Source organism: Oncorhynchus masou, chromosome 13 (assembly GCF_036934945.1).
Source record: "Oncorhynchus masou masou isolate Uvic2021 chromosome 13, UVic_Omas_1.1, whole genome shotgun sequence".
In the NCBI taxonomy this organism is placed as follows: domain Eukaryota; kingdom Metazoa; phylum Chordata; class Actinopteri; order Salmoniformes; family Salmonidae; genus Oncorhynchus; species Oncorhynchus masou.
In genome coordinates this window covers 40,456,074-40,479,013 of record NC_088224.1, presented here as the reverse complement: position 1 = coordinate 40,479,013, position 22,940 = coordinate 40,456,074, and the positions used below count along the sequence as shown (strand labels likewise).

General features: G+C 41.9%; 1 protein-coding gene across 2 annotated transcripts; it reads right to left on the bottom strand.

Annotated features, from left to right (window-relative positions):
• Positions 1–4,134: 4,134 nt before the first annotated feature.
• LOC135552314 (NLR family CARD domain-containing protein 3-like) lies at positions 4,135–21,990 on the bottom strand. 2 transcript variants are annotated; one of them, XM_064983865.1, is made up of 12 exons: positions 21,921–21,990; positions 12,528–12,650; positions 12,173–12,289; positions 11,783–11,896; positions 11,521–11,634; positions 11,240–11,350; positions 10,976–11,079; positions 8,682–10,464; positions 8,256–8,429; positions 6,218–6,391; positions 5,872–5,918; positions 4,135–4,792 (listed from the first exon to the last, which is right to left on the bottom strand). In XM_064983865.1, the coding sequence occupies exons 2-12, from the start codon at positions 12,608–12,610 to the stop codon at positions 4,254–4,256; spliced, it is 3,360 nt and encodes a 1,119-aa protein (XP_064839937.1). In that variant the 5' UTR covers positions 12,611–12,650; positions 21,921–21,990; the 3' UTR covers positions 4,135–4,253. The 2 variants fall into 2 exon arrangements, with proteins under 2 accessions (XP_064839937.1, XP_064839938.1); XM_064983866.1 differs by lacking the exon at positions 12,173–12,289.
• Positions 21,991–22,940: the final 950 nt, after the last annotated feature.

Below are 22,940 nucleotides of genomic sequence, written 5' to 3'. Positions count from 1 at the left end.
TTTTTACAGTATATTGTACTACTGATTCATTCAGGTAAACATATTTCTAAACATTTTTTACAATTACTTTTTCCCCTAATCAAAAATGAAATCCTGGATCAGTTATATTAATTCAGTCTGGAAACGTGTGACTTTTAAAGTTTACTAATGAGTAAAGGATATGAGTTTATTAATTAAAAAAAATGTTTTATCTATTCCTGCATGAGAAAAATGTATCACCCTCTTCGAGGTACAGCGTGACACTAATCCTCCCCTATAGAACCATCCAAACCAAATGCAAAATGTGAAACCTATATAAGAGTCATAATTGGTTGATGAAATGTTCCATAATTGGTCTTTAGAGTGATGAAATGCACTTTCCTTGAAGAAGTCCAGGCCCCAAGCCTTCTCGTCGTCTATCAGGACGTCCATGGACTGTAGCATCTCTATATCACAGGTCTTTCCTGGAATTAAAAACACAATTACCCAAGAACCTCATCTGATCTAAATGTCCAAACACATACAGGGCCTTCAGAAATTATTCACACCCCTTGACTGTTTCCTCATTTTGTTGTGTTACAGCTTGAATATAACATTTATTAAATAGATATTATTTTTGTCATTGGCCTAAACATCAACACTGGTCCCATAACGTCAAAGTGATATTAAGTTTTTATAAATTTTTACAAATTAATTAAAAATGAAAATCTGAAATGTCTTGAGTCAATAAGTTTTTAACACCTTTGTTATGACAAGCCTAAATAAGTTCAGGAGTAAACATTTGCTTAACAAGTCATTAATGAGTTGCATGGACTCACTTTGAGTGCAATAATAGTGTTTAACATGATTTTCTAATGACTGTCTCATCTCTGTACCACACGCATATAATTTTCTGTAAGATCTCTCAGTTGAACAGTTAATTTCAAACAGATTCAACCACAAAGATGAGGGAGGTTTTTCAATGCCTTGTAAAGAAGGGCACCTACTGTATTGGTAGATGGGGGAAAAATATAAAAAGCAGACATTGAATATCCCTTTGAGCATGGTGAATATATTAATTACACTGAATCAATACACCCAGTCACTACAAAGATACAGGAATCCTTCCTAACTCAGTTGCCGGAGAGGAAGGAAACCGCTCATGGATTTCACCATGAGGCCAATGATGACTTTAAAACAGTTACATAGTTGAATGGCTGTGATAGGAGAAAACTGAGGATGGCTCAACAACATTGTAGTTCCTCCACAATACTAACCTAACTGACAGAGTGAAAAGAAGGAACCCTGTACAGAATAAAACATATTCCAAAACATGCATCCTGTTTGCAACAAGGCACTAAAGTAATACTGCAAAAAATGTGCCAAAGCAATTCACTTTTTGTCATGAATACAAAGTGTTATTTTGGGGGTAAATCCAATGCAACACATTACTGACTACCACTCTCCATATTTTCAAACATAGTGGGGGCTGCGACATGTTTTTCAGGATAAAAAGTTAAGTGAATGGCGTAGTCAAAATCCTAGAGGAAATCCTGGTTCAATCTGCTTTTCACCAGACACTGGGAGATTAATTCACCTTTCAGCAGGACAAGAACCTTAAACACAAGGCCAATTCTACACTGGAGAATGCCAAGAGTGTGCAAACCTGTCATCAAGGCAAAGGGTGACTACTTTGAAGAATCTCAAATATAAAATATATTTTGATTTGTTGAACACTTTTTTGGTTACAAATGCGTTATTTCATAGTTTTGATGTCTTGAATGAGTAGGTGTGTCCAAACTTTTGACTGGTACTGTATTTTGGGATACATATTTTACATACATGTAAGAACAAAAATATAAACACAACATGCAGCAGATTCTAAGATTTTACTGAGTTACAGTTCATATAAGAAAATCAACCAATTGAAATAAATAAATTAGGCCCTAATCTATGGATTTCACATGACTGGGCAGGGGTGCAGCCATGGGTGGGCCTGGGAGGGCATAGGGAGCCAGGCCCACCCACTGGAGAGCCAGGACCAGCCAATCAGAATGAATTTCCCCCCACAAAAGCGCTTTATGACAGACAGAAATACTCCTCAGCACCTACAGTACCAGTCAAAGGTTTGGGCAAACCTACTCATTCCAGGGATTTTCTATAATTTGACTATTTCTACATTGTAGAATAATAGTGAAGACATCGAAACTATGAAATAACACATACGCAATCATGTAGTAACCAATAAAGTGTTAAACAATTTAAAATATTTGTTGTATTTGAGATTCTTCAAAATAGCCACCCTTTGACTTGATGACAGCTTTGCACACTTTGACATTCTCTCAACCAGCTTCATGAGGTAGTCACCTGGAATGCATTTCAATTAACAGGTGTGCCTTGTTAAAAGTTCAGTTGTGGAAGTTCTCTCATTCTTCATGTGTTTGAGCCAATCAGTTGTGTTGTGACAAGGTAGGGGTGGAATACAGAAGATAGCCCTATTTGGTAAAAGACCAAGTCCATATTATGGCAAGAACAGCTCAAATAAGCAAAGAGAAATGACTTTCCATCATTACTTAAAGACATGAAGGTCAGTCAGAGTGGAACATTTCAAGGACTTTGAAAGTTTCTTCAAGTGCATCGCAAAATCCATCAAGAGCTATGACGAAACTGGCTCTCATGATGATCACCACAAGAAAGGAAGACCCAGAGTTACCTCCGTTGCAGAGGAAAAGTTAATTAAGGTTAAATGCTTCAGAGTTCAAGTAACAGGCACATCTCAACATCAACTGTTCAGAGGAGACTGTGTGAATCAGCCCTTCATGGTCAAATTGCTGCAAAGAAACCACTACCAAAGGACACCAATAAGGAGAAAAGGCTTGCTTGAGCCAAGAAACATGACCAAATGACATTTGACCGGTGGCAATCTGTCCTTTGGTCTGATGAGTCCAAATATTAGATTTTTTTCTCCAACCGCTGTGTCTTTGTGAGACACAGAGTAGGTGAATGGATGATCTTCGCGTGGATAGTTCCTACCGTGAAGCATGGAGGAGGAGGTGTGATGGTGTAGGGGTGCTTTTCTGGTGACACTGTCTCTTTTTTATTTAGAATTCAAGGCACACTTAACCAACATGGCTACCACAGCATTCTGCAGCGCTATGCCATCCCATCTGGTTTGCGCTTAGTGGTCCTATCATTTGTTTTTCAACTGGACAATGACCAAAAACACACCACCAGGCTGTGTAAGAGCTATTTGATCAAGGAGAGTGACTTGGCCTCCACAGTCACCTGACATCAACTCATTTGAGATGGTTTGGGAAGAGTTGGACGACAGAGTGAAGATAAAGCAGTTAACAAGTGTGCAGCATATGTGGGAACTCATTCAAGACAGTTGAAAAAGCATTCCTCGTGAAGCTGGTTGAGAGAATGCCAAGACTGTGCAAAGCTGTCATCAAGGCAAAGAGTGGCTACTTTGAAGAATCTAAAATATATTTGGATTTGTTTAACACCTTTTTGGCTAATACATGATTCCATATATGCTATTTCATAGTTTTGATGGCTTCACTATTATTCTACAATGTAGAAAATAGTAAAAAAATAAATTAATGTCCTTGAATGAGTAGGTGTGTCCAAACTTTTGACTGGCAATGTAGTTACATTACTATATTCAATTAAATGCATATTCTTATCAAATAAATGAAACATTTTAAACATCTCTTCTTTCCACTGTTTTATTAACCTCATCAGACTGTGACAATTACATGACATTCAGTGTAATTGAGTTCACACAGAAGCAGGATTGTTGCGTCAACAATTTTACAAACATGCTACGGTCAACAGAAAAATTCTGTCATCTATTTACATATCTAATTATCATCTGTTAAAGATGCAGTCCGGGATCGTAAGCACCACAAATTCGCATAATATTGTACGAATTAGATTCATAACATATCATACGAATTCCAAAAAATGTATACTATATATATAAAACAAAACACAACATGCAACAATTTCAATGATTTTACTAAGTTACAGATGATATAAGGAAATCAGCCAATTGAAATAAATTCATAAACTCTAATCTATGGATTTCACATGACTGGGCAGGGGCACGGCTAACAGTGGGCCTGGAGGGAGGGCATAGGCCCACCCACTGGAGAGCAAGGCCCAGCTAATCAGAATGACTTTTTTTCTGCATGACTTTTTTTTTTTTCAATGACTTTTTTTTCTTTTTTTTTATATTTGAGTGAAGAATAACCCATCATGTCACCCAGTTGTGTTTCAATAGGAGTGTGACTTCAGGAGGCTATCTGACACAGAGAAACTGAGGATTTGGACCAACTGACCCCAAACCCAGGATAAAGGGGCTCAGTGAATGTGGTGTGGAATGTGTGCAGGTGGATCAGTGTATCAGTGGAGATACCATACATGTAGAAGGACAGCGTGCCGGCCACCCAGTCCAGATATACTCCTACTCTGTGGGAGCCGGAGGAGGTGACAGTTCTCTCATTATTGTGCCTGGCATTGTAATGTTTATCAGAGCAGAACAGACACCAGGACTTGTCATTGGCTCCAAGCACACAGTCATTATGTTGTCCTCTCCTGCTGATTCCTTTATATGCAACTCCTATCATAACCCATTTCCCACTCCACTCTACCTCCCAGTAACAGCGCCCAGACAGACCCTCTCTACACAGCACCTGTGGACGGTCCTGAAATCTCTCTGGGTGATCAGGATACGGCTGACTCCCATTCCCACATGTCACCTTTCTATTCACCTCAGACCAAGAGAGGTTTCTGTGTGATGTGTTTGGGTCCAGTTTGAGCTCAAACGCATCTGAGGGATGGGAACAAGACACAATATTTTCAAATGATCATCATTCACATTAGAATGTTAACTCACTTTTCACACATTTAAAGTCAATGTTTCTAGGTATTAAAAAAGGCACAGTCAAGGTAACTTGAGACGTGTTGAATGATCATATGTTAAATATGGTCATGTCAAACACACTTATTCCCAGTAATTACACACACTCAAACATGGTTGCACACATGAACACACACACACACACACACACACACACACACACACACACACACACACACACACACACACACACACACACACACACACACACACACACACACACACACACACACACACACACACACACACATTTTTCTCACTCTCAATGACGTACTCTCAATGACTAAACTAGTAACACTTGTAACAAAGCCAGTCTTACATTCAAAACCTTTCAATGTGCATGCATTTTGTTGTAGACATCTTTCACATCTTTCACCACACAACAATTGATCCAAAATATAAATGTACTGTGAAATATAATGAGTACATTGATTTAATCACCAAAACATAATGATATCCTCTCAATTTAGCTATTTTAACAACCAGTTAATCCAATAGAACAAACTGTAAGATACATGTTTAAAAATTGCCCTTTGAATGTAGTATGCTTCAGTACTGTACATATCATCAATACACTTGCACTGCCCATGTCAAATCTATAGGTTTACCAAACGTTTAAGTGATCATCAATTAAGAGCAGTCGGATTAAGTAATAGTAAAATGTATTTTAGCAAAAGAGAAGAGAATCATATTAAAAGCAATGTGCACATTTAATTGTGAAAGGCAATTACTTTATATGAACATGTGTTGCAATGTGAAACATGTATTTCGCAGTGAAACACTGATTACGTTTGGTGTAAAAGGGAATATGATTTTGTGTTGTCAATTGAAGTGCTTAGAGTTTTGAAACACCTTCCTTCTTGATGACCTGTTTTGAGTCTTGTAGAGTTTGAGAGTTGTGAAAATGTACCACATACTTGTGAAAATAGCACCAAAGTGATAAAAAAGACTTATTTATAGGCATATTCTTCACAACGGTCAACACTCACATTTTCTAAGCCCAGGTTTGATTGTGTGTTCTCCACCATGATCCACACTGTAGGGGTGAGCAGAAGAACAGACAGTCATTGAGTGATACATGTGTAAGCACGCACACGCGCGCACGCACACACACACACACACACACACACACACACACACACACGCGCGCACACACGCACACGCGCGCACACACACACACACACACACACACACACACACACACACACACACACACACAAACTGCTTCGAAGTGGTGGTAAGAATCTTTGGCTTACAGTAAATGATGATGATAACTAGCTTGATAACTCAAACATGTCTGATATGAACATGGATTGACATAAATCCTCTACATACTTGAGTCTCTCCAGTCTGCAGTGTGGATCCTCCAGTCGAGCAGAGAGCAGTCTGACTCCTGAGTATCCTGGGTGATTGTAGCTCAGGTCAAGCTCTCTCAGGTGTGAGGGGTTTAACCTCAGAGCTGAGACCAGAGAAGCACAGCCTTCCTCCGTGACCAGACAGCCTGACAGCCTGCAAATAGTTTTAAATCATTTCAAAATCACTTTGGTATTTTTTGGTGGTGAAGTGGCATTATATTGTTTTCAACCTTTTCAGATGTATCACTGTCCCTAAACCTTCCATATCTATTAATATGGATGTATCATTATTAAAAATGTACAATTATTCAAGTATTGCTGTAGAGAGAAAAAAGTATATTACAAATATTTGAGTAGACTGACCAGACTAGTTTAAAAAGCAGTATCAGTCAAAAAGAAAGAAGGTGAGGTATCAGATTGAGATTGTATTGAGTAAACAAGGGCTGCCCAACCCCATTCCTGGAGATCTACTGTACTGTAAGTTGTCAGTCCAACCCTAATTTAGTGTATCTGATTCAGCTAGTGAAGGTCTTGTTGAGCAGCTAATAAGTAGAATCAGGTGTGTTAAATTAGGGTTGGACTGAAAACCCACAGGAATGTAGATCTCCGGGAAGAGGGTTGGGCAGCCCTGGAGTAAACAGTCCAAGCGGTTTAAGGGGAAACATTTAAATGTATTGGAATGGCCTAGTCAAAGCCCAGACCTCAATCCAATTGAGAATCTGTGGTATGACTTAAAGATTGCTGTACACCAGCAGGAACCCATCCAACTTGAAGGAGCTGGGGCAGTTTTGGCTTGAAGAATCCTAGTGGCTAGATGTGCTAAGCTTATGGAGACATACACCAAGAGACTTGTAATTGCTGCAAAAGGTGGCTCTAGAAAGTATTGACTTTTTTTTGGGGGGGGGGGGGGTTCTGCACATTCAAGTTCTATTTTTCTTGTATTATTTCTTGTTTGTTTCACAATGAATTTTTTTTTATCATCTTCAAAGTGGTAGGTATGTTGTGTAAATCAAACGATACAAACCCCCCATAAAATCCATTTTAATTCCAGGTTGTAAGGCAACAAAATAGGAAAAACAAGCCACTGTAAGTATTGGACAAATGAACTTGTAGTATGTATTAAAGTAGTCAAGTTTAGCTTGTGACTATACTATCTCATTGTATGCATTTGCAGTTTGTTTTGGTTGTGTTTTGGGATATGTTTAACCTAACTGAATGATGAATGGAGTAAATTTGTTTCTTAACACTACTAAATGAATTCAAATAATGCCATGATTTAGAAAAATAATGAATGAATCATGAATAATAATGCGTGAGAAGTTAGAGGCTAAAACAAAACATGCTCACCTCAGACATTTGTGCCTCTGTAACTTTGTCATACATCATTAATCATTATTCATTCATGTTTATCCATAATCATGGTAGCATCCACATGAATGTAGAAGTGTTCAGAACATCTTACATTCTTAATCACAATAAAAGTGACACAAGACATTATTCACCATTCGGTTTCTATTCGGCAAAACATAATCCAAAACGCAACCAAAACAAACTGCAAATGCATCCAACAAGTTTGCAGAGTCACAAGCTTGATGTAGTCACAGAGTGCAAGGAATATGGGATGAAATACTACACTTTTGACTACTGCAATATACCAAAAGTGAATTTGTCCAAATACTTGTGACATCTTATAATCGGGGGGAGATACATAATAAAGATATTTTATGTCTAAATGGTAAGATAGATACAGTGGGGCAAAAAAGTGTACCTATGATGAAAATTACAGGCCTCTCTCATCTTTTTAAGTGGGAGAAATTGCACAATTGGTGGCTGACTAAATACTTTTTTGCCCCACTGTATGTCTGAAATTCCCCTAAAAGTGTTATTCTGTACTGTTGCCTAATATCTTAAATCCAAAATGCTGGAGCATAGAGACAAATTAAACAATTTAAGCCTGATAAACACATGTGGATCCAGTGAACAGTTATCACAAGTTGACTAAACATAGGAATACGGACCTCAGAGTCTCCAGTTTACATTGTGGATCCTGCAGTCCAGCAGAGAGCATCTTCACTCCTGAATCCTTCAGGTCATTGTTACTCAGATCCATCTCTCTCAGGTGTGAGGGGTTTGACTTCAGAGCTGAGGCCAGAGAAGCACAACCTTCCTCTGTGACTCCACAGTCTGACAGCCTGACAGAGAGATCATCATGATTACACAAAGACAGTGTTCATTTAACACGAGTAGTGTAGAAGTAGAATGGTATTTGGTTTATTCTCTCCACATATAGATTCATCTTCCGTCTCCTAGAATTGTATGGTCATCTTGGTATACTGATGCAAACATCAATGTATTATTCCATATGTTGTTCAATAGTGCATATTTTTTCTAAATGGAATATCTAATGAATAATACTTAAATGTCATTATACAATATGTACTCACAGAGCTGTTCTGGATGCTTTGACAACTGGCAGCAGCCTCAGAAGACCTTCCTCTGATTTGGAGTATTTCTTCAGGTCAAACACCTCCAGATCCTCTTCTGAAGTCAGCAACACAAAGGCCAGAGCTGACCACTGTGCCGGTGAGAGGTTTTCACTGGAGACATTTCCCGAGCTCAGGTAACTTTGGATCTCCTTCACTAGAGAATGGTCATTCAGTTCGTTCAGACAGTGGAACAGATTGATGCACCTCTCTGGAGAGGGATTCTCCCTGATCTTCTCCTTGATGTACATGACTGTTTCCTCATGGCTCTGTGGGTTGCTTATTGTCTTTGTCAGTAGACCTCGTAAGTGCTTATGATTTGACTCCAGTGAGAGGCCCAGAAGGAAGCGGAGGAAAAGATCAAGGTGTCCACCCGCACTCTCCAAGGCTTTATCCACAGCACTCTTGTGGAAGTCAATTGCAGGTGTTTTTCTGAACCAAAATGGTTTGAAGATTAACTGTGGTTTGGCTATTAGATTCTCATTGTCATTGCTGAATCTGAGAAACACATATACAGCAGCCAGAAACTCCTGAATGCTCAGATGCACAAAGCAGAACACCTTGACCTGGTACAGCCCACACTCCTCTCTGAAGAGCTGTGTGCATACTCCTGAGTACACTGAGGCTTCCCTGACATCAATGCCACACTCTTTCAGGTCTTCTTCATAGAAAATTAGATTGCCTTTCACAAGCTGTTGAAAAGCCAGTTTTCCCAGTGACAGAATGCTTGTTTTATTCCAGTGTGGACCTGTCTCTTCTTTCGCAAGATACTTTTCATTTGTCTGTTTGGTCTGAAATACCAGGAAGTGTGTGCACATCTCAGTTAGAGTCTGGGGCAACTCTCTCCCTTCTTCACCCATTTTCTCCAGAACTTTGGCAGAGATCCAACAGAAGACTGGTATGTGGCACATGATGTAGAGGCTCCTTGATGACTTCATGTGTGAGATGATTCTACTGGCCAAGTTCTTATCACTAAATCTCTTTCTAAAGTATTCCTCTTTTTGTGGATCATTAAACCCTCGCACCTCTGTAACCTGGTCAACACATCCTGAAGGGATCTGATTGGCTGCTGCAGGTCTAGTAGTTATCCAGAGAAGAGCAGAGGGCAGCAGATTTCCCTTGATGAGGTTTGTCAGCAGCATATCCACTGAGGTCGACTCTGTGACATCACAACAGCTCTTGTTCCTCTTGAAGTCCAGGGGCAGTCGGCACTCATCCAGACCATCAAAGATGAACAGAACTTTGTACTTGTCAAAGTTGGAGATTCTTGATTTTTTTGTTTCCATTGAGAAGTGATCGAGAAGTTCAAACAAACTGTGTTTTTCTCCTTTCATCAAATTCAGCTCCCGAAAAGGAAGTGAAAATACAAATTGGACATCCTGATTTGCTTTTCCTTCAGCCCAGTCCAGAATGTACTTCTGCACAGAGACTGTTTTTCCAATGCCGGCGACTCCCTTTGTCAGCACAGTTCTGATAGGTCTGTCTTGTCCAGGTAAAGGTTTGAAGATGTCATTACATTTGATTGCCGTCTCTGGTCTTGCTTGTTTCCTGGTTGTTGTCTCCATTTGTCTTACCTCATGTTCGTTATTGACCTCTCCATTTCCACCCTTTGTGATGTAGAGTTCTGTGTAGATCTTATTGAGAAGTGTTGGGTTCCCTTGCTTAGCAATACCCTCAAATGCACTTTGATATTTCGTCTTTAGATTAGATTTGAGTTCCCGTTGGCAAATCAAAGCAAGCTCACCTGAATAAACAAGAAGCACAGAGGATATTCAAAATTGGAAGAATGGAGTTAAACATACATATCTTTGGTCAAAACAAAACAAATCCCAGAGATCCCACTCTGTAACTTTCTGCGTCAGTAAAACACAGTCCATGGTCCTTTTGTACTATGCATTTGCCACTACGCCCTTGCATCTAAGATGTAACTTGCTCTTGTATCTTGCATATCGAATGTAAATGCATGCATCCAGAAAAAATCCAGGATGAAATGTGTTACTTTGGCCCAGCATGGCCTCGAGTCTCCTCTTTCACCTGCCGAGTCAACTTATCGAGGTGACAGGTCCACATAGTATTGTGTTATGAATGAGTCAAATGTAATCATATCCCCTCTTAACTGCCTGTATAAATGCATGAATGTTTTCTTTACAAGTTAAATGAATGCACACAACACATACTTGAGTTATAATGCTATGTACAGCTTTTCTACATCCCCCATAATGGAGCAATCAACAGTGAAGGCAGACAGCTCTTACTTTTCTCCAGTGTGTCAGCAAGCTCCTTCTGGTTCATCTCAAAGCCTTCAGGGAGATCTGAGCTCAGCACTGTCTTGAACTGTCTTGATATCTCCTGTTGGGCTCTGTGGACAAAACATGAGCTTACATCTGTACATTCAGCATGCACACAGAAGCAATAACACATAAGAGGGTATGCATTCATTAATTGCAACGGTGTGATGTGGCCAAGCCTCGTACTGTCAGCATATCATTACATGAATCTGTAAAACAATGATATCTCACATTTGTTCGGAAACAACTCCATCTCTGAACCTTAAAGGTGGATCCATAGACTGGTCACTCTTCATAGACACACAGCTGGGTGCCGTGATGGCTGGTCTCTCCTGCTGGACCCTGACAAAAATGCAAAGAGACCAGAGCAACTTTAATATAGTACACCTTTGGTAGTAGTATCTGTAGCAAAATACTCCAATGAGCAACAATAAATCAGTAGTGTTTTTAACACAGTGACAAAGTTGACATTTTGTCCAAATTAACATCAACCAAGTCATACTGGTTCTTACCTTTCTACAGTAGAAATGTTTTCCTCTTTAAATGTGAGAGGTGGTTCCATAGACAGGTCATTCTTCATGGACACGCAGCTGGGTACAGGTGAGTCTAGTCTCTGCTGCTTTATCCTGACAAAAGCACAAAGAAAACCAGTCAGTTTGTTGTACTCACTGAGACTCATCCGGTTGGCAGGAAACATCAAGACAAAGGACAATCAGTATGACATGGAAAATATCATGTTCATTATCTACTCTATGTTCTATTAATAAAGCATACCTTTGTTCAATGGAAACTTCTCCTTCTCTGAACATGATAGGTGGATTCATAGATTTGTCACTCTTCATGGACACACAGCTGGGTACAGGGGAGGCAGGTCTCTGATGTTCGATCCTGACAAAAGCACAAAACTCCTCATTCTTCAATCAGATGTATAACATGGAACATAAATATAAAAAACACAGAGGTATTTTGTTGCATTTTCTCTCTCTTTGTTCCAGTTCACTTTTATAGTTCTCTCTGTTCTCTTAACACGTATGGACCCCAAACTTAATCCAGCATCTGACTAATTACACAAGACTTGAGTTCTGGGTTTAAAGTGTTGTAGACGAATTGACCAAGTTGACATTTCGGCCAAATTGACATTGACCAAGTCCAATGGCTTCTTGCCTTTTTTCAGTAGGAAGGTTTCCCTCTTTAAACGTGAGAGGTAGATCCATAGATTGGTCACATTTCATGGACACACAGGTGCATACAGGGGAGTTGGGTCCCTCCTGATGGATTGGGCTTTAACACAACAGAGACATACTTTCAGTCTCTAATATATTTTGCCTAACGAAAATGTGAAACAATTTTGTCACTCTTTAAATTGCACACACACACACACACACACACACACACACACACACACACACACACACACACACACACACACACACACACACACACACACACACACACACACACACACACACACACACACACACACACACACACACACACACACACACACCACACATCCTACCTCGTAGCTTTAGTGTCATGTACCCCAGAGAGATTCCTGTTAGAGGCAGTGCCCCCCTCCTCTCGGTCAACAGAGAGACTCATTTTAGAGTCAGTGCCCCACTCCCCTCCTCTCTCATCAGACCTACAGTAGAAAACACACAATGGAGAGTGATACACACTTCCTGGATCAAAACTCGTACTGTAAAGACTACAGAGACACAATGTCTGGATCAGAACCAAACAGAAAATAATGACACATATTACCTTGAGCAAACAAATACCCATCAAATAAAAACAACAGCAGATGTTTACCTTGTCAGCTCAGGGATTTGATTAGCAGCCTATCAGTTACTGGCCCAACACTCTTACCACTAGGCTACCTGCAGAGAGATATAAATGGTATCCAAGAGAACATCTGACGCTCGGGAAGTAGATAAAGGTCCTCAGTGCCAAAATCCTGAAGTATCCATTTCTTCTGAAATACTGTATTCTATTTTCTCTGTTCCAATTGCATGAGAATGCACAAATCTATATACTGTACAGTGCATTCGGAAAGTATTTTGACCCCCACACTTTTCCCACATTTTGTTACGTTACAGCCTCTAAAATAAATTGATAAAATAAAATAAAAATCCTCATCAATATACACACAATACCACATAATGACAAAGCGAAAACAGGTTTTTAGAAATGTTTGCAAATGCTTTATAAATAAAAACACAGAAATACCTTATTTACATTAGTGTTCAGACCCTTTGCTATGAGACTCTGAGCTCAGGTACTTCCTGTTTCCACTGATCACCCTTGAGATGTTTCTACAACTTGATTGGAGTCCACCTGTGGTAAGTTTAATTGATTGGACGTGATTTGGATAGGCACACACCTGTCTATATCAGGTCCAACAGTTGACAGAGCACGTCAGAGCAAAAAGCAAGCCATAAGGTCGAAGGAATCATCCGTAGAGCTCCGAGACAGGATTGTGTCGGGGCACAGATCTGGGGAAGGGTACCAAAAGATTTCTGCATTTTTAAAGGTCCCCAAGAACACAGTGGCCTCCAACATTCTTAAATTGAAGACGTTTGGAACCACCAAGACTCTTTGTAGAGCTGGCCGCCTGGCCAAACTGAGCAATCGTGGGAGAAGGGCCTTGGTCAGGGAGGTGACCAAGAACCTGATGGTCTCTCTGACCGAGCTCCAGAGTTCCTCTGTGGAGATGGGAGAAACGTCCAGAAGGACAACCATCTCTGCAGCCCTCAACCAATCAGGCCTTTATGGTAGAGTAGCCAGACGGAAGCCTCTCCTCAGTAAAAGGCACATGACAGCCCGCATGGAGTTTGCCAAAAGGCACCTAAAGGACTCTTGGACCATGAGGAACAAGATTATCTGGTCTGATGAATCCAAGATTGAACTATTTGGCATGAATGCCAAACTTCATGTCTGAAGAAAACCTGGCACCATCCCTACTGTGAAGCATGGTAGTGGTACCATCGGGAACTGAGCAAAGTACAGAGAGTTACTTGATGAAAACCTGCTCCAGAGCACTCAGGACCTCAGACTGGGAACAAGTCTCTGAATGTCCTTGTGTGACCCACCAGAGCCCGGACTTGAACCTGATCGAACATCTCTGGAGAGACTAGAAAATAGCTGTGCAGCGACGGTCCCCATCCAACCAGACGGAGCTTCTAAGGATCTGCAGAGAAGAATGGGAGAAACTCCCCAAATACAGGTGTGCCAAGCCTGTAGCATCATACCCAAGAAGACTCAAGGTTATGTAATCGCTGCCAAAGGTGCTTCAAAAAAGTACTGAGTGAAGTGTCTGAACACGGTACCAGTCAAACGTTTGGACACACCTACTCATTCAAGGGTTTTTCTTTATTTGTACTATTTTCTACATTGTAGAATAAAATAACACATATGGGATCATGTTTTATATTTGAGATTCTTCAAAGTAGCCACCCTTTGCCTTGATGACGGCTTTGCACACCTGTGGGTTTCCTTGAGCATAAAACCCTATTATTTCAAAGCTCCGCAGCCATTTTACCAGATGTTTACTGATAAGACGGAAGCCGACTGATTTATTTCCTCTTTTAAAATTGATATCTGTCAGTAACTAAGCAGATAGCAGTTCTACTACTACTAATTTAATTTTAATATTTCACCTTTTTTAACCAGGTAGGCCAGTTGAGAACACGTTCTCATTTACAACTGCGACCTGGCCAAGATAAAGCAACACAGTTACACATAAACAAATGTACAGTCAATAACACACTAGAAAAATCGATGTACAGTGTGTGCAAATGCAGAAGAGTAGGGAGGTAAGGTAATAAATAGGCCATAGAGGCAAAATAATTACAATTTAGCATTAACACTGGAGTGATAGATGTACAGATGATGATGTGCAAGTAGAGATACTGGGGTGCAAAAGAGCAAGAGGGTAAGTAATAATATGGGGATGAGGTAGTTGTGTGTGCTATTTACAGATTGGCTGTGTACAGGTACAGTGATCAGTAAGCTTGGGGCAGCAGGGTAGCCTAGTGGTTAGAGCCTTGGACTAGTAACCAAAAGGTTGCAAGTTCAAATCCCCCAGCTGACAAGGTACAAATCCATTGTTCTGAACAGGCAGTTAACCCACTAGGCCATCATTGAAAATAAGAATTTGTTCATAACTGACTTGCCTAGTTAAATAAAGATTAATAAAAAAAGCTGCTCTGACAGCTGATGGTTAAAGAGGGGGATATAACTCCAGCTTCAAAGGTTTTTGCAATTCGTTCCAGTCATTGGCAGCAGAGAACTGGAAGGAAAGGCGGCCAAACTAAGTACTGGCATTGGGGATGACCAGTGAAATATACCTGCTGGAGTGCGTGTTACAAGTGGGTGTTGCTATGGTGACCAGTGAGCTGAGTTATGGTGGGGCTTTACCTAGCAAAGACTTATAGATGACCTGTAGCCAGTGGGTTTGGTGACGAATATGTAGTGAGGGCCAGCCAACGAGAGCATACAAGTCGCAGTGGTGGGTAGTATATGGGGCTTTGGTGACAAAACGGATGGGACTGTGTTAGACTGCATCCAATTTCCTGAGTAGAGTGTTGGAGGCTATTTTGTAAATGACATCGCCAAAGTCAAGGATCGGTAGGATAGTCAGTTTTACGAGGGTATATTTGGCAGCATGAGTGAAGGAGGCTTTATTGCAAAATAGGAGGCCGATTCTAGATTTTATTTTGGATTGGAGATGCTTAATGTGAGTCTGGAAGGAGAGCTTACAATCTAACCAGACACCTAGGTATTTGTAGTTATCCACATATTGTAAGTCAGAACCGTCCAGAGTAATGATGCTAGTTGGGCGGGAGGGTGTGGGCAGCAATCGGTTGAAGAGAATGCGCTTAATTTTACTAGCATTTAAGAGCAGTTGGAGGCCACATAAGGAGTGTTGTATGGCGTTGAAGCTCGTTTGGAGGGTTGTTAGCACAGATATATACAGAATTGGTGTTGTCTGCATAGAGGTGGATCAGAGAATCAATATCAGCAAGACAGACATCATTGATGTATACAGAGAAGAGAGTCGGCCCGAGAATTGAACCCTGTGGCACCCCCATAGAGACTGCCAGAGGTCCGGACAACAGGCCCTCCGATTTGACACACTGAACTCTGTCTGAGAAGTAGTTGGTGAACCAGGCACGGCAGTCATTTGAGAAGCCAAGGCTATTGAGTCTGCCGATAAGAATGCGGTGATTGACATAGTCGAAAGCCTTGGCCAGGTCGATGAAGACGGCTGCACAGTATTGTCTTTTATCGATGGCGGTTCTGATATCATTTAGGACCTTGAGCGTGGCTGAGGTGCACCCATGACCAGCTCGGAAACCAGATTGCATAATGGAGAAGGTACGGCGGGATTCGAAATGGTCAGTGATCTGTTTGTTAACTTGGCTATCGAAGAATTTACAAAGGCAGGGCAGGATGGATATAGGTCTATAACAGTTTGGGTCTAAAGTGTCTCCCCCTTTGAAGATGGGGATGACCACGGCAGCTTTCAAATCTTTGTGGATCTCATACGATAAGAAAGAGAGGTTGAATAGGCTAGTAACAGGGGTTGCAAAAATTTCTGTGGATAATTTTAGAAAGAGAGGGTCCAGATTGTCTTGCTCAGCTGATTTGTATGGATCCAGATTTTGCAGCTCTTTCAGAACATCAGCTATCTGGATTTGGGTGAAAGAGATGCGGGGGATGCTTGGGCAAGTTGCTGCAGGGGGTGCTGAGATGTTGGCCGGGGTAGGGGTAGCCAGGTGGAAAGCATGGCCAGCCTTAGAAAAATGTTTTTTGAAACTATTGATTATTGTGGATTTATCGGTGGTGACAGTGTTTCCTATCTTCAGTGCAGTGGGCTTCTGGGAGGAGGTGCTCTTATTCTCCATGGACTTTACAGTGTCCCAAAACATTTGGAATTTGTGCTACAGGATGCAAATTTCTATTTGAAAAAGCTAGCCTTAGCTTTCCTAACTGACTGAGTATATTGGTTCCTGATGTCCCAGAAAAGTTGCATATTCGATGCTAATGCAGAACGCCACAGGATGTTTTTGTGCTTGTCAAGGGCATTCAAATCTGGGGTGAACCAAGGGCTATACAGTGCCTTGCGAAAGTATTCGGCCCCCTTGAACTTTGCAACCTTTTGCCACATTTCAGGCTTCAAACAAAATATAAATATAAAACTGTATTTTTTTGTGAAGGATCAACAACAAGTGGGACACAATCATGAAGTGGAACGACATTTATTGGATATTTCAAACTTTTTTAACAAATCAAAAACAGAAAAATTGGGCGTGCAAAATTATTCAGCCCCCTTAAGTTAATACTTTGTAGCGCCACCTTTGCTGCGATTACAGCTGTAAGTCGCTTGGGGTATGTCTCTATCAGTTTTGCACATCGAGAGACTGAAATTTTTTCCCATTCCTACTTGCAAAACAGCTCAAGCTCAGTGAGGTTGGATGGAGAGCATTTGTGAACAGCAGTTTTCAGTTCTTTCCACAGATTCTCGATTGGATTCAGGTCTGGACTTTGACTTGGCCATTCTAACACCTGGATATGTTTATTTTTGAACCATTCCATTGTAGATTTTGCTTTATGTTTTGGATCATTGTCTTTTTGGAAGACAAATCTCAGTCCCAGTCTCAGGTCTTTTGCAGACTCCATCAGGTTTTCTTCCAGAATGGTCCTGTATTTGGCTCCATCCATCTGCCCATCAATTTTAACCATCTTCCCTGTCCCTGCTGAAGAAAAGCAGGCCCAAACCATGATGCTGCCACCACCATGTTTGACAGTGGGTATGGTGTGTTCAGGGTGAAGGGCTGTGTTGCTTTTACGCCAAACATAACGTTTTGCATTGTTGCCAAAATGTTCAATTTTGGTTTCATCTGACCAGAGCACCTTCTTCCACATGTTTGGTGTGTCTCCCAGGTGGCTTGTGGCAAACTTTAAACAACACTTTTTTATGGATATCTTTTAGAAATGGCTTTCTTCTTGCCACTCTTCCATAAAGGCCAGATTTGTGCAATATACGACTGATTGTTGTCCTATGGACAGAGTCTCCCACCTCAGCTGTAGATCTCTGCAGTTCATCCAGAGTGATCATGGGCCTCTTGGCTGCATCTCTGATCAGTCTTCTCCTTGTATTAGCTGAAAGTTTAGAGGGACGGCCAGGTCTTGGTAGATTTGCAGTGGTCTGATACTCCTTCCATTTCAATATTATCGCTTGCACAGTGCTCCTTGGGATGTTTAAAGCTTGGGAAATCTTTTTGTATCCAAATCCGGCTTTAAACTTCTTCACAACAGTATCTCGGACCTGCCTGGTGTGTTCCTTGTTCTTCATGATGCTCTCTGCGCTTTTAACGGACCTCTGAGACTATCACAGTGCAGGTGCATTTATACTGAGACTTGATTACACACAGGTGGATTGTATTTATCATCATTAGTCATTTAGGTCAACATTGGATCATTCAGAGATCCTCACTGAACTTCTGGAGAGAGTTTGCTGCACTGAAAGTAAAGGGGCTGAATAATCTTGCACGTCCAATTTTTCAGTTTTTGATTTGTTAAAAAAGTTTTAAAAATCCAATAAATGTCGTTCCACTTCATGATTGTGTCCCACTTGTTGTTGATTCTTCACAAAACAATACAGTTTTATATCTTTATGTTTGAAGCCTGAAATGTGGCAAAAGGTCGCAAAGTTCAAGGGGGGCGAATACTTTCGCAAGGCACTGTATCTGTTCTTAGTTCTTAATGGGGCATGCTTATTTAAGAGGGTGAGGAAAGCCCCTTTGAAGAGTAACCAGGCATCTTCTACTGACGGGATGAGGTCAATATTCTTCCAGGTTACCCAGGGCAAGTCGATTTGAAAGGCCTGTTCGCTGAAGTGTTTTAGGGAGCATTTGACAGTGATGAGGGGTGGTCATATGACCGCGGACCCATTACGCACGCAGGCAATGAGGCAGTGATCGCTGAGATCCTGGTTGAAGACAGCAGAGGTGTATTTAGAGGGCAAGTTGGTCAGGATGATATCTAAAATGGTGCCCATGGTTTCAGATTTAGGGTTGTACCTGGTAGGTTCCTTGATCATTTGTGTGAGATTGAGGGCATCAAGCTGAGATTGTCGGACGGCTGGGGTGTTAAGCATGTCCCAGTTTAGGTCACCTAACAGTACGAACTCTGAAGGTAGATGTGGGGGCGATTAAGTCACATATGGTGTCCAGGGCACAGCTGGGGGCTGAGGGGGGTCTATAACAAGCGGCAACTGTGAGAGACTTGTGTCTGGAAAGTCCTGGGTTAACCTCTACATCACCAGAGGAACAGAGTTGGGTAAGTGTACAGCTAAAGGCTATAAGAACTGGTCATCTAGTGCATTCGGAACAGAGAGTAAAGGAGCAGATTTCTGGGTGCGGAAAGAATAGATTCAAGGCATAATGTACAGACAAGGGTATGGTAGGATGTGAGTACAGTGGAGGAAAACCTAGGCATTTGTAACGGGATTCTTCTATCGAAGGAGAGGCGGACCAAAACGCAGCGTGGTTACTTTGATACATCTTTAATGAAGATGATAAATGAACAATATACAAAAACAAGAAACGTGCAAAACCGAAAACAGCCCTATCTGGTGTAACAAACACAAAGACAGGAACAATCACCCACAAAACAGGCTACCTAAATATAGCTCCCAATCAGAGACAATGACTAACACCTGCCTCTGATTGAGAACCATATCAGGCCCAAACACAGAAACAAGACAGCCAACATAGAATGCCCACTCAGATCACACCCTGACCAAACAAAACATAGAACATACAAAGCAAACTATGGTCAGGGTGTGACAGTACCCCCCTCCCCCCCAAGGTGCGGACTCCGGCCGCAAAACCTGAACCTATAGGGGAGGGTCTGGGTGGGCATCTGTCCGTGGTGGCGGCTCTGGTGCTGGACGTGGCCCCCACTTCACCATAGTCTTAGTCCGCCCCATTGTCCGCTTCTGTGGCCTCCTAACCACGGCGACCCTTCTAAATGATCCCGCTGGACTTGAGGGGCAGCTCGGGACAGAGGGGCAGCTCGGGACAGAGGGGCGGAAGCTCTGGCGCCTCTGGGCTGAGGCTCCTGCAGCGCCGGACAGGCGGGTGGCTCTGGCAGCGCCGGACAGGCGGGAGGCTCCGGCAGCGCCAGACAGGCGGAAGGCTCCGGCAGCGCCAGACAGGCGGAAGGCTCCGGCAGCGCCGGACAGGCGGAAGGCTCCGGCAGCGCCGGACAGGCGGAAGGCTCCGGCAGCGCTGGAGAGGAGGAAGGCTCTGGCAGCGCTGGACTGAGGAGCTCTGGCGCCTCTGGACTGTGGGGCGGGAGCTCTGGCGGCGCCGGACAGGCGGGAGACTCCGGCTGCGCTGGAGAGGAGGAAGGCTCTAGCAGCGCTGGACCGGCGGGACGCACTATAGGCCTAATGCGTGGTGCCGGTACTGGTGGTACTGGGCCGAGGACACGCACCTCAGGGCGAGTGCGGGGAGCTGCCACCGGAGGGCTGATGCGTGGAGGTGGCACCGGATAGACCGGACCATGCAGGCGCACTGGAGCTCTTGAGCACCGAGCCTGCCCAACCTTACCTGGTTGAATGCTCCCGGTCGCCCTGCCAGTGCGGCGCGGTGTACTAGCCTGCACTGGGCTATACAGGCGAACCGGGGACACCATGCGCAAGGCTGGTGCCATGTAAGCCGGCCCAAGGAGACGCACTGGAGACCAGATGCGTAGAGCCGGCTTCATGGCACTTGGCTCGATGCCCACTCTAGCCCGGCCGATATGCGGAGCTGGTATGTACCGCACCGGGCTATGCACCTGCACTGGGGACACCGTGCGCTCCACAGCATAACATGGTGCCTGCCCGGTCTCTCTCGCCCTCCGGTAAGCACAGGAAGTTGGCTCAGGTCTCCTACCTGGCTTCGCCATACTTCCTGTGTGCCACCCCCCCAATACATTTTTGGGGCTGCCTCTCGAGCTTCCTTGCCCGCCGTGTTCGCTTCGCCAACCTCATTCTCCTGTAACCTTCCGTGCACTGCTCCATCGAATCCCAAAACAGTACGTGTGGTGGAAAAACACAGACACGGAAACAAACACCCACAAACACACAGTGAAATCCAGGCTACCTAAGTATGATTCTCAATCAGAGACAACTAATGACACCTGCCTCTGATTGAGAACCATACTAGGCCGAAACATAGAAATCCCCAAATCATAGAAAAACAAACATAGACTGCCCACCCCAACTTACGCCCTGACCATACTAAATAATGACAAAACAAAGGAAATAAAGGTCAGAACGTGACAGCATTGAGTGGCGATGAGAGAGGTTTTGTCTCTGGAGGCACCATTTAAGCCAGGTGAGGTCACTGCATGTGTGGGGGGTGGAATAAAAGGACTAGCTAAGGCATATTGAGGGTATTAACAACACAGACAAACCTTGTATAAAATATGTTCAATTTGTAACTTTAAAACAACGTTAGATCTTCAATGTTGTATCCACATCAGCTACACTTTGGTCTCCCATCCAGCTTTAACCCTGCTTAACTATTACCAATGTGATATTGTGAGAATGATTGTTGAGAGATCTCCATTTAATAACAAAAAGATTTACTGTAGCTATCAAAGTCACTCCACAAAGAGTAGGTTTAGCAAAGCAAATTAAATGTGACCATACTTTATCACTCATGCTGTATATCATCAATCATGCTATTTATGCCTATATAGCATTTGCAGCTATTGTCATCAATAGCTTAAATTGCTTAAAAACAGAATTAAACTAAAAATAGACCATACAAATATAATGATATTTAGTGATGTTAAATTGTGTTTGGTTATCAACGGAACCAAATATCAACATTTGAAGGAGATCACTTACTTTATTATTTTCTTCTCTCAAGATTATTTTTTCTCTATCCTCTCAAAATGGAACCTGAATAAGAACAAACGTACTTTCGGTTTAATCTCAGCTGTCTTCCCACCCCACCCTGATAAAAGAGTGTTGTATTGATATCAAACATTAGATGGCAGTAAACACCTGTTCTCACTAGACTTTTTTTTAAATGTATTTTTCTTTATTTTTTGCAGTTAAATCTCTATACATACAAGAAGTATACAAACAGACAATGATAACATATGCTAGGGGGTACAACTAATTCCAGATTATACAAAGACCTTAAAAGATGCACACGCATTGATTGTTTTAACAGCTTTCTTATTAGTATAATGTAGAATGAATGGTCTTAATGTATTGCTCAAATTCCTTATAGAAAACATGAAAGAGTGGTTTTTAATTAGTGAATTCACATTTATGAATATGACATTTTTCCATTAGCACAATTAGATTTATGATGTAAAATAATTTTTATTTATCCTTATTATAGTTAAGGAAACAGAGCAGCACATCCTCCCATTAATAAGAAAAGTAATCAAGAATATGAATATCTTGCCATATTTTCTTTACATGTAGACAATGTCAAAACAATTGCAAAACTGTTGCTGGACGCTCAACACAAAAAGTACAGTTAATGTTGTCTTTTTTGAGTTTCTTCAGGTAATGATTCGCAGGGTAATACTTACGGATCATTCTGAAAGAGACCTCTTTGACCTTGTTAACGAGCAGGTATTTTCCAACAAATATCATTGATGAATGTATTCCAGTAAGTTGTGAAATAAGGAATGGAAACAATGTCCCCTTGAAATAAAGTATGTATAGATCTGTTGTTCTGAGGGAGCAAGGAGAAACACATTTCTCCTATTGGAGAGTCAACTGGACTAAGCGAGGGAAGGTCAAGAAGGTGAGGTCTGGTTACACCTCTAAACAACATGAGAGTTCCAGATGGAATAGCATCAAAGACTATGACAAACTCTCTAGGTGTAACAGGGATATTGTAACAAG